The 11,713-nt window shown below is 55.8% G+C and overlaps 1 protein-coding gene across 1 annotated transcript; it reads left to right on the top strand.

Moving 5' to 3' along the window:
• Nucleotides 1-6,397: 6,397 nt before the first annotated feature.
• On the top strand, nt 6,398-11,663 carry BESB_039400 (PIK3R4 kinase-related protein; the record flags this gene model as incomplete). Its single annotated transcript, XM_029362526.1, has 6 exons — nt 6,398-7,618; nt 8,033-8,429; nt 8,601-8,849; nt 9,128-9,267; nt 9,301-9,404; nt 9,629-11,663. 6 exons carry the CDS (start codon nt 6,398-6,400, stop codon nt 11,661-11,663), a joined length of 4,146 nt encoding a protein of 1,381 aa, XP_029221491.1.
• Between the last annotated feature and the right edge of the window lie 50 nt (nt 11,664-11,713).

Genomic DNA, 11,713 nt, shown 5'->3' with positions numbered 1-11,713 from the left:
AAGGGCAGGAGGGGTCAGGCAGAAGAGGGTTGCGCAGCCGACATAGATGCGGGCTCGAGGATCTTTCGTCCCTCACTGTGCAAAACGCAGGGACACATACATGACTGGGAAGAGGAGACCGCAACACGGAGAACGAGGTTCGGCTTCCGCCGAAGTCACTTGGAAACACACACATAAACGCGATTGGCCCAGTCTAGCATGCGTATATCTGGTGCAGCACCTGCTCGAGAGGGTGCCCTCCTCAGTCGCGGCAAGAGGAGACGACAGGAGACAGGACACGGACTGCGGAACCACGGCATGCCGCAGCAAGGGGAGGCGAAGAGGCGTGCGGAGTCAATTCACAGTATCGTAACGGGCGACACCGGTATATTCTTGTTTCTCCTCGAGAGTCTCTTGAAGAAAGCAAGGTTTAGCTGGATCGCGGGTAGTCGGTCAACGAGCCGCGGGTTCTGGCCCAAAGAAAGACGCTGGTCGGATATGCAAGGAATGCCGCGGACTAGGCAGAAAACATAGTAGGAGGGAGCACATGCCACTCGGAACAAGGTCAGTATTGCAACAGGTCCCCTCCAAAAAGACGAAAAGCAACCGGCCTGGCTGCTGTGTATGCAAAAGAAACGCGAAATCGGAAGACGCTGATGCACCGGTCCCGAGCCTGGGGTGCCGGCAACCAAAAAAAAGTGAAGAAAACTCCCCACTCTGCCCTATTTCCTCCGACTCCGCGCGGCGAAAAAAGGAAATGAAAGTCCCTTTGCTGTCTCCAACGTGTACGGGCTTTCTGTCCTGAACCGGCCGACAGAGCGAGGGCATGCAGTGTCAAAAACCCCGCTGTATCATCCGGCAGACCGCGCTATCTCCTCGCACAGTCTCCTGTTTTCGCTCTGGCTCTTTTGACGGTCGCGCGCGTTTGCTGGTCCACCTAGGCAACCAAATTCGTTTTTCGGCTGAACGAAGGCGAAAAACGGTATGTTCCTTTGTGAAAAGACCTGTCCAGCGGGTTTGGGTAGGCAAAAGCTATTCCCGCCAGGGAAAAAGATGCTGCATCGAGAGAAGAGCGCCATGGCGAGTCGCATTCGAAGGCGCAAGGCGGGCGGCGAGACGACGAGACAAGGAAGGGCTCTCCCTCTTGGTGGTGCTTGATCTCGTACCTCGTGAACCCGTCCTAAAAACTGCCTTAAGACAAAAATCCCGCTCCTGGGCGAGCGCGGTTCTCGCATTCCTACCGCAGATGCGCCGTGGCGTGGCGAAGTCTACCCTGCTGGGTACAATGTCTTGCCGTGATTCGGTGGCGGGATCTGCTCAAAGCCCTTTTTCGGTGACTGACGGCAACTCTTCTGGGCGTTTCCCTTCTCCCCATACGTGTGGCCTGAATGCGCTTCAGTTTTCAGACTGATATGTGTGGCGCATCTCAAGAACAAGGAGAAAAACAACAAACGTTAGTGCAGTCACTCGGCTTCTCCAGGGCGCCTATAATGTACTTATGTCGTCCTCTAACTTTTGGCAGCTCTTCAAAAACGCTGACTAGGTGGACTCAAGGGCCTTCAGTGTCCTTCTCCCGGACACATAGCTGGCGATCTATAGTCTAAACAGCAGTGGAAGTCCCCTGGATTACCCCCCCAACCTGCACAAACAGACTTTTCCCCGAAAAAGCCAGTTCACCCAACTTCTCAGCCAGAGTGAGAGGTCCTATGCTTGCTTCATTCCGTGGCCCCTCTAGGATCGGTGCGCTTCTGAGGGGGGAACTTGCTCGCGATACTTGTCACACTTCCGCTACGCATCCCACCAATGGCACCTGCTTGACGTGTGACCATCATATCGCATCTCCCTTCTCTGCTGTGTTCTCAGCCGGCTCCATGTAACGATGGACCCGCATAGGCAGGGCAGCCTGCCGCTGAGAGGCTCAGTTCTGGTTCAGAGCCTATCAGGAAGAGATGCGTGGTGTTCTGTGCTTTCGAGGATCCTCAACTCGAGCAATGTGACACTGATCACCGGGCAGTGCATGTTGTTAGTGTTGCTGCTCTAACTGCTTTCCGCACCGGAAAAGGCCGGGTGTGAGCCTGGGACGGGAATGAGCGTCGCCAGGCCTGACTATCGTGACACTTAGTCTTCCTGTCGTTTTCCATCATACGGTTAAATCGTATGATAGTCGCACGGTTAGGCGCAGATAACAGGTCGCATAATCTTGAGTGGCCCCATCCAAGCTTGGCATCAGAACCTCCATGTTGGCTCACTCGTGCCTTGTTGCTGAAAAAGATTCCGTATGGCATAATATGCCGTGAGATGCTATAATGGAACGCGTCATTGGGGGAAGTCTTCTCCGGACGGTTTGCGGTCATTGTAGTCAAGATCTCGCATGTGCAGTAGTCCGCAGTCAAATCCATATCTCTTCCGCGGCAGATGTCATGCACAGGCGAATACAAAAACAGATGTAGGCTTCGTATTCCTGCACCACACCCTGTAAAGAGGTTTCATTACAATGATCCGACGGTCATTCATGGATCCATTGTCTATTCTGAAGTAGCACGGGGTTGGAGAGAGTGAACAGGCGCTGAAGTGTTTGTGTGAGCACGAGGCCAACGTGAGGGGTCCCCTACTTTCGATCGCAGGAGGCGGTTGCAAGAAGATGATCGGCATCATTTCCAGGGTCGTACCTGCAGCTCCAGCGCTGAGGCATGCAACGGGCTCGATCTGCGTCGTGCCTGGGCATGGAGCTTACTTGTTTAAGATGGGTTCGTGACACTGCCCTTGCAAGCGGAACGCTGGCTGCAACAGGCCGTGGAAAGAGATACATACGGCTGTCGTGATCTTAGGCTAGTGTAAAAAGCCAACGATTTTCCGGAAAGTCGGTGTTCACAATACAAAGCCGAGAGCTCCCCCTCAAGCTAGATCCATACGCAGGCAGGCAGGCTCAACTCTTTTATCGTTTATACGTACTTCACTCCTCAGTTTATGGTTGAACAGCCAAGTTCCGTGTGGCTGCAGTACACCACCACCTATTACTCATGAAGCGAGCTGCCCACGTTCACCTGCACACGCATGACTAGACTCTTGGTTACTAAACAGGTGTCAGGCCAACAAGCATCCGATTCGTCTATTCCGTACAGAGTAGCAGGACTGACTGTCACGCGCGACGATGATCACCCGATAAGGATTTACCTACCTGTGGACATTCAATAGTCCAAGTTCAATTTCATCATATATACAGGACCTGGATGGTCGAAGACTTGTTTAATACGGCAAAGTATAGCCCCACATTTTACATGCGAGCTTCCCGTCCGCACTTGGACGCATCAAGCCTGTAATCATAAGAGTGAGTGCATGCTACAGTTGGAATCGAATACAAGGCAGTATGTGCTATACCGTGCGTAGCACCATGTCCATGACAAGCACAGTGAGTTTGCATCCGGCAAACAATGACCTCCGAGTTCTACAACAACCAACTTGTGAGTAGCTCCCAGAAAACAGCATCCAGATTAAAACTGTACGTTTGTCAGTCAAGGAAAAAAGTTTCACTGTAGTTACTGCTTCTTTGCCACATTGGTAACATAGCTACTAGATTTCGGCCGGTATGAGATGGGATGCTTCTGTCACCGCGCAGCCATAGAAATGGTAACGCTGACCGCGTATTTACGGGAGCACCGATACGCTGCCACGAGCAGAAGTGTTGCTCGCTACCCTGGAGCTTTAAAATGCTGGCCATTGCGCGCCTGTGAATCCACACTACTTGGCCACGGCCTTACCTCGACAGCACCGGAACAAAGATTATGCGGCATACGTTCCGGCACCACTGCCTTGTCGTATGGGTGTATGGGAACCAACGGAAAATTAGTGGCTAGAGGGGTTCAACACCCCCGCCTGGATCATAGTTGCGCACCCATCAAGCCACGCGCCGGGACGTCTGCGAACACCGTGAATGTGGAACACTTCGGTCCTGCATCTGTGGCGCAAGGCACGGTAACAATCTGTGCAGGCCAGCATGCCAGGGCAGTTGCTGGCGGCTATGCAGCGACTAACGTTTTCTTCTCTGCAGCACTTAAAGGTTAGGTGAGGCGCCGGCAGGTCAAAACCTGAGCCTGTAGGGCGCAAAGGGCACCCGGACGGTGCGTCAGTAGTTCTTTGTCTCGCCGAACAGCGGCCACGGAAAGACTGGAGTTGGCGCATGGAGTATTAACGTACATAGACATGCGAGAAATACTTTCTGCGAAGCGACCGGGCTGTGCTGCGGCTAAACTCAATCGGGGCTCAACTGCGCGTCACGGCGCGCTGTTGTCGCTGCAGGGACAGCAAAATCCCATCGCCGGCGCTTAGCAAGACCCTCCGTGCATTTAGTTCGGGATACCTGCACTTTTTCTCCAAAAAGGAAGAAGAATCTGTGGCAGTGGTCCACCCTTCCCGCACTCTGCGCAGGCAACGATGCTTCTGTCACCGAGCGACCCAATCCATGGTCACATGTTTGCCTTTCCCCGACTTCCTACCAGCACCGTCCCCCGGAAATTCCGAAATCAACCGAGGATTTCCGCACGTTTTCTCTTCTTGTATTGCAACGTGGTTCTGTCCGCCTGCTTCCGCCTGCGTCCGACAATCCTTCAAACGGGCAGACGCAACTACTCCACGACCGTGTTCAACGCCGGGACGCCTTGCCCACATTTGTTCAGGCTTTATGGCCGTGCAATGCATCGCAGGGGAGCCGCGGGACCACGAAGTGAACGCGCATCAGCAGTGGCAAGCGTCGCCGCCACTGCGCAGTCCGCATCGCCGCCCGCTCAGGCTGCATCGACAGCTGGCCGCAGAGGCTCTTCAGGCGTGAGGTGAGTGACAGAGCGGCCGCTGGTTGGGAGGGGAGAGGCGCGCAGCGTATGCCGTGACGAGACGGTTGGGACTAGGTGGCGCGTGGCGCGGTCAGTCTCGTCCGCTCGTTGCTGGATCTTGCAGACTTGCTCCACCCCTATCTGTTTTTTTTCCTCCGTTTTTGATCTTTGTCTTTCCTCCTTGCATAAAACCTCACATCCCCTGTGGATTCATCGCCTTCGCTTACCGGAAGAGAGGCCCTTCGTTTTCCCCGACGGGAACATCCTTTTCGCACATGGTCGATCAACGAACCCTCGCGGGACTGGCCAGTAAGCTCGACACGCGCGGTTGGGCAACGAGTGGCAACGGGTGCCAAATTGCGCGAGCCGCGCCTAGCACCGCGGGCCCAGGAAGCTAAGCTCTCTTGTTACTCCCTTCATAAACTGTTCATTCATTTCACTCCTCAGTAGTTCAAAAAGAAGCGATTTCAAGTGGCTGGGGCGTCATCCTCCTCATTTCTTCCTCAACTCCTCGTGGTAAACAAGCGGCCGCGGGACTGGGTGTGCTTGTCGTGGCGCGGTCCCTCGGCCGCTGCGCTTGAGTGGGAGGCCATGCACCGCGCGAATAGAGACCACATGAGAAATTTGGAGCCGAACGCGGTCGGAACAGCTCCTTCTCAGTGAACGTGTTGTTTCTGTATATTGTATTGTCGTCATTGTTTAACCTCCCTCTAAAGAATCTTTAGTGGTCGCTTCTATCCTGTCAGTCCTCCCCGTGAGGCACCACCCTCGCATTGATTTAGCGGCTGCTATACCGCGAGCCGTTTGCGGACGGCGGACAAGCCGTCGCTGTGCAGGTTAACGGCGGACCCTTTGCAGGGTGTTTGTTTTTCGTGTTTTTCTTCTTTTGTGGAACCAAACACCAGGCGCTGTACTTGCGCACTGGGCTCAGCAAGTTCTGTATATTCTTGTGCAAGCCAGTGGCATTGGCGAGACTCCGTCCCCTGAACCGGGAACCTTTTCCTCTCAATAGCAATAAGTGTTTCCCCTGTATGCCATCAAGTCTGTCCGCATATCCAGAGTGGAAGGGAAAGCTCTATCTGCAATTTCCCCCCCTTAAACGCCTATCAGCCGTAAGGCTAGAGCGTTCCCAATTGTGACCCTCGGCTGACATCGAACGGTTCGTGTACACCCGCACGCGCGAAAGGTTGAACTTGACCGCGCCGCTTCTGGGCAGCATTGTCCCTTTTTTTCATCACGCGACTCTGTCACACGTGGTGTTACAAGAGTGTCGCGCCATTTCTGGTGTCAAATTGTGCCTGAAGCTCTGTTGGTACTCGTGCCCGCAGATGTGCTAAATCCACCCTACACATGTAATGTCCTCCGCTGTCGTGCCTTTGCACCATGAAGTGACAGGTTCGACCGCAAGCTACGTTTTGTTGTTAGAAATGTAGATCTCGCCCAGCGTCCAATCGTCGAACGACCTCTTGGCATGCGGGCGCAGGCGATACTTTTGTAGTCCACTCCAGGCGCTGCGTTCATCGAGAAGACGATCTCCTCTTCCGGCAGGGTCGCCTGCCGCAGCATGAGGGACCGGTTCCGAAGCTCCAAGTATGGCATTTTCGTTAACACCGTACTCTCCGATATTGTCGACGTACCGCACGGACCCCTATTATTCCTCTGTGCCATCACCTCTCACAAGCGATTCCTCCAATCATCCCGCGTCAAAGAACGCGCCAGCCATCTGCGCGACCCAGCTGCCTCTCGCCTGTTTCACTCCGAGCGCAGCCTCCCATTTCACGGGACTGGGCGTAGATTTTTGCCAAAGCCACCCAGGATTGACCTGGCAGGTCAGCACTCGCCAGAGCATCCGCAGCGACACCGCGTCCACTTCTGTTTCGCACCTTTCGACCGGATACCCAAGAAGAGTGCCTTCAACCATGCTTCCATCTACCTGTTCCCATCCCTCGTCAGCCGTCACTGTTGGCCGGCCTCCCAAGCTCACCGATACCGCCGCCTTCGCCGTCGCTCAAAGCAACGCAGCAGCGGCAGCTACCCAAGCTGCTCATTCAGCAGGTCTTCTCCTCGGGCGCTCGCAGGCTCGAGCCGCAGGCATCCCCACCAGCCCCGCGAACGGTCACCAACGAGCGAACCACGGCATGGGGACGCACCGTAGTGCCGGGATATGCGGTGGTGTCTCGACTGCCGGTACACCATCGTTGTCTCCGTCTGCTTCTGGTACGCGGGCGAACGCTCCGCCGTCGCTTTCCTCCTTGCTGCTCGCTTCGCCTGTCTCTCCGTTCTCCGCCTCCCTGCCGGCGTCGCCTTGCTCGCAGCCGCCTGTGAGACGTTCCTACATGCCGTCGTTTTCGCCGTCCCTTGGCAACCCCTCCGTAGGCAAGTCGCCGACGTCAGGCTCGACAACGACCCGGCTGACTCCCACACATCAGAAGCACTCGCAGTTTCCGTCAGCCCCTGTGTCGGCTCGACAGGTCAATGTGTCTGGGGGAGCTGGAGGCGCTGTGAAGACGCCGATGGCGAATCAGTCGCCCCCGAAGGAGCTCAATGCTGCAGCGCGGCCAGGCGAATCGCAGGCAGTCCACAGCAAGGCATCTGCGCGGGTCAGCCAGCAGGCAGGAACCAAGGCTCCGACTTTGTTGACTAGTGCGTCAGCCAGCAGCAGAAAGAGCGACACGAGGCACACAGACTTGAACGCTCAGAAGAGGGACGGCTTGGCTTCGTCATGGTTCCAGACAGTCTGCGAAAGTGCGGCGGTCGATGAAGAGAAAGTCCGCCGCTGCTGCTGCAACGCGCCCATTCAGCCTAGCGTTCTGGTACGCATTCGGGGAAGGGGTAAAAGATGCCTTCTGAGTGCCGCGATTCCCTCGCACTTCGTACTCTGCGACGGAGGCTTGGCAAGGCAATGTTCGCCACGGCCACTGTGCCACCGCGGATCTGCGGGCGTGTCCGAGGGCGGGAAAGGTCTTCGCGTTCTTCGCTTGCGCGGGCGGTTCCTGAGTTAGCTGGATTACAGTCACGCGACATGCTCCGCAGGTTGCGTCATGCACGCCTGTGATGGCGATCGACAACCGCCGCTGGGAGTTACAGCCTTGTAGACGCAAGAACATTTAGTAAGACAGGGCAAGCGCCACACGTTGGGAGGGAAGGCTCGTGGTGCGCTGTCTGTTTCCCCTGTGTGCGCCCCATAAGGGTCCCGCTTGTGCGGCTCTGCTTGTGCGTGTTTGCAGCAGAAACACCCTGCTGAGCTAGAAGGCCGTGTCATCTACAGCAATACCGATGCCATTATCCGGGGTGTTGAGGATGCAACGCGAGCTGGCGTGCTGTCCCAGCTGCTCAAGCACTCCACCAGCCCCGACTGGGATGCGTCGCCGTCGCTCGCAGTTGAGACTCTGCAGCTCGACAAGCTCCTGCAAAGTGCGATCTACGGGGCGGTCTTTAGAGCCAACTTGCATCGAAGCCAGGCGAAGCCGCGACCTGATAAGCGCGCATGTGGTCGCGACGGAAACGCTGAGGTTGAAGAGAAGAACGGTGATAATATCCGGATCGAGACAGTCTCTGAGATGGTTGCCGTGAAGGTCCTCTCGCTGGAGCTGCAACTCAACGCCTCGCCCTCACTTCAAGAAGGTACGCTTACACGTTCGCGTGTGTATCCCAGGCAACGCCCAGAGCAGCGTAGAAGGATGTACCGACCACGCGTTTTTGTACTAGACAGCTATTCGCCTCAAGGGAAGGCCGCGCGCTCGAGTGGGCGTATGATTTGCCCCTTGTTTTGCGTATTCATGCGAGCTTCTTCAGATTTCTTATCGGAGCTAAAGTTCTTCCCCTACATGAGGAACCACCCAAATATGCTGACGCCCTACCGCGTGTACGTGGACGCCGAGCAACAGCTTCTGTTCCTCGTTTTCCCCTTTGCCGAGTACGAAGACCTTTTTGAGGTGCTCAAGAAAAGGAAGCAGCCGTTCACAGAGGAGGAAGTCCGCTGGCTATGCAGACAGCTGTTTGATGCTGTGCTTGAATTGCACCGAAGGGGAATCGGCATGCGAGGTAAGCAGCGCCAAGAGACGGCGATGCCGAGACTCTACCAATAATGCGAAGGTCTGTCTTCTGCGGCAAACGCATCGCGGTGACTGGAACAACCTCCGTGAGCTTACGAGTGGTTCCCTGCAGCTTTTGGATTCTGGGAATCATGGCAGGCCCCCATGAAGCGAAGTAGTTCCTCAGGGGTCGCGCTTCACATGCTTGCATTGTGTTTGCTCCTTTCGTGTCTGTCATGCACTGTCATCACGGTCCATACTGGCGCGATGTGGTTGCTCCCTCTGCAGACCTGTCTCTGGAGAACGTGCTGATCTTCCGCTGCCCACGAACTGGACTCATCATTCCAAAGCTGACAGATCCTGGTCAAGCTGTCGTTGCGTGCCCTGAAGCTGCTGCCCGAGCGAGGGCATCCGCCCACCCTCGGACTGCAGCTGGTGCAAGCACAGAAGGCGCATTCAAGTCTGCGCGTGGTTCTTCCTGCCCCGATCCTGGCCCTGTCCTTCTTCCGCCTGACAAGATTTTTGGGAAGAGCTTCCGCCCTCCCGAGGTGTATAGGCAGTGCAGGTACGGAGCCTGAGAAGCAAAAGAAGCAGCACAGTGCGTTGTCACTTGACCATTTGCTCTAGTGGATGCAGAGATCTGAATTGGCAAGGCAAGCTTTCTTGTGTACGACCCTTAGAGCAGCGGGTCGGGATTATTCATGTGGATTAGAGCCTGCTGCGAAGAGTGATCACGTTGAAGCACTAGACGTAATAGGAAAATCGAAATTGCGTGTTCGATGTCCTCAGGTACGACCCGTACAAGGTAGACAGCTTTTGTTTGGGATGGATGGTGTACTACCTCTTGACAAAGCACCAACTCTTTCAGCGGGCAGTCCCCAGCGATGAAAACTGGCGACTGCTTGCAAGCAAAGATGCATCGGACCTCTTGGAGCTATTGGGAAAGAAAAATGGAGCTGTTCTCTCGGTCGACGGTCTCGACTTCACCGTTCAGTTGCTCGAAGAGGATCCCGCACGACGACTCTCAGTCCGCCAAGCCTTGCGTCACCCGTTCATGACAGCGAAGGCAGTGACTCCGGTGTATGCTGACAGGATTTTCCCCAACGATCCTCTGTCGCAGCAGCAACATCTCCTGAAGCAGCAGCACAGTCGCCAGCTTCTTTTCGAAAAGCAGCAACGCCTGCATCGGCGCCTGACTCATCAGCGGCGTCTTCAGTTTATGCAGCAAGAGCAACAACGACAGCAGCAGCGGGAAGCTCTGCAAACGCGTTGCCAGGAGAAGAATAAAATCTCTCCCACTGAAGAAGTTTCTGCTCCCGTGGCAAAACGCCTCACATGTTCCAACGTTCCCTCTTTGACGCTGAAGCCGTCTATGGTCAAGCAAGAGCAGCGGGTGCGGCTAACGCCACGGCGGCAGGTGCCTGTCAATGGAACTTCAGTGGACAGCGCATCCCTTTGCTCAGATGCGGTTCAGAGAGCGTCCACAGCTAGAACTCAGACAAGCGACCACGGAGTGCCTCATGCTTCGCATGACGAGCTACGGGTGGCTGCCAGTCCTGACCAGCGAACTGGTATCACAAACAAGGCCCCTTGCCCGTCGGCGGCCTCCAACGCGGGGAATCTAGAAAGTGGAAACCGTGCTCTCGTCAGCGAGGAATCAGCACTGCTCGTTAGCAAGCACGCAAAGGACAGTGCGGCGTCACGCCAGGCTGCATCGGAGACCGGAGCATCAACTGCTCGGGTAGTCAAAGCAGGCGACGCGCCTGCGCGGGCAAGCGTGTCGCAGGAGGCACCGAAACGGGAGGCAATCCCTGCAGGCGAGGGGGCGTCTGATGCCTGGATGCTGCGTCACCACGCAAGTGCTACTCTGGCAGTTTTGTCTGCTGCATCTACATCCTCTGGAGGAGCGGCGACTACTCCGGGATCTGTGATGGTCGATGTCGTCAGCAAGTCCAGCAATGCACGAGCAAATGGGAAACGCAGCAAATCGCTCGACGTGGGCAAGGGTCGCGGCCCAAGCAGCCGCAGCACAGATACCGGTACAAGCGAAGAGGCATCTTGCTGCGGGAGCGACACCGACTCCTCGTACACACGGGGCTCACGGAAGGATGGACCAACTAGTGAACTGTTGGGGAGGCTGGGAAAGGAACATGGATTGGCTGACGCAAAAACGAAGGTGTCAGGGCTTGTATCGCCCCGGCCGCTGGACTCCTCGCTTTCGAGCACCAGGGCACGGAGACCGTCAAGTCATTCTGGAAGCCCCCAAAAGAGCACCCGACATGAAGAATGCCTCACCGGTAGGACTATCGTATGCACACGCGGTTCTCTAGCAATTGCTGCAACTGCTGTCGCATCTCTATTACCCTCGGCAGGAAGCCGTAAGGCGGGACAGAGCACTCCGCGGGAACCGGGACAATCCCGAGAGGAGAATCGCCGGCCTTGCACAGGAGTTGTGGGAATGGAGGGCCACGCAGGAAAAAACTCCCAAAGTAACATCAGGGAGGGGTTTTCGCCCGCACAGCCCACAGTGAAAAGCCACTCGAAAGCTTACGTGACACCGATGCCGTCGATTAGTGTTGGAGAGTCCTCTGGAGCGGAGTCTGCGGGAAGCGAAACCAGGAAAGTCATTGCAACAAGACGTTCCAGTAGACAATCTGTGGCGGCGATGATCGAGAAGTTCCAGCAGATGACTAGCAGGTCTATAGCCCCTGCGGATCGACCTAGTTCGAAGGGTGTGTCAGTGGCCAGCCGGCTCTTCCGCCGGATGTCTTCCCCCCGAGTTTCTTTGTCACCTTCCGACATGTCATTCAAATCTTCGGAGTAGAAGCGGAAGGCATTAACCCACGCGCACGTCTTAGAAGACTGCCTCTTCTT

This window comes from Besnoitia besnoiti, chromosome II (assembly GCF_002563875.1).
Source record: "Besnoitia besnoiti strain Bb-Ger1 chromosome II, whole genome shotgun sequence".
NCBI classification, from domain to species: Eukaryota; Apicomplexa; class Conoidasida; order Eucoccidiorida; family Sarcocystidae; genus Besnoitia; species Besnoitia besnoiti.
The sequence above is the reverse complement of the archived record's forward strand: the minus strand, read 5'-3'. Positions and strand labels throughout refer to the sequence as shown.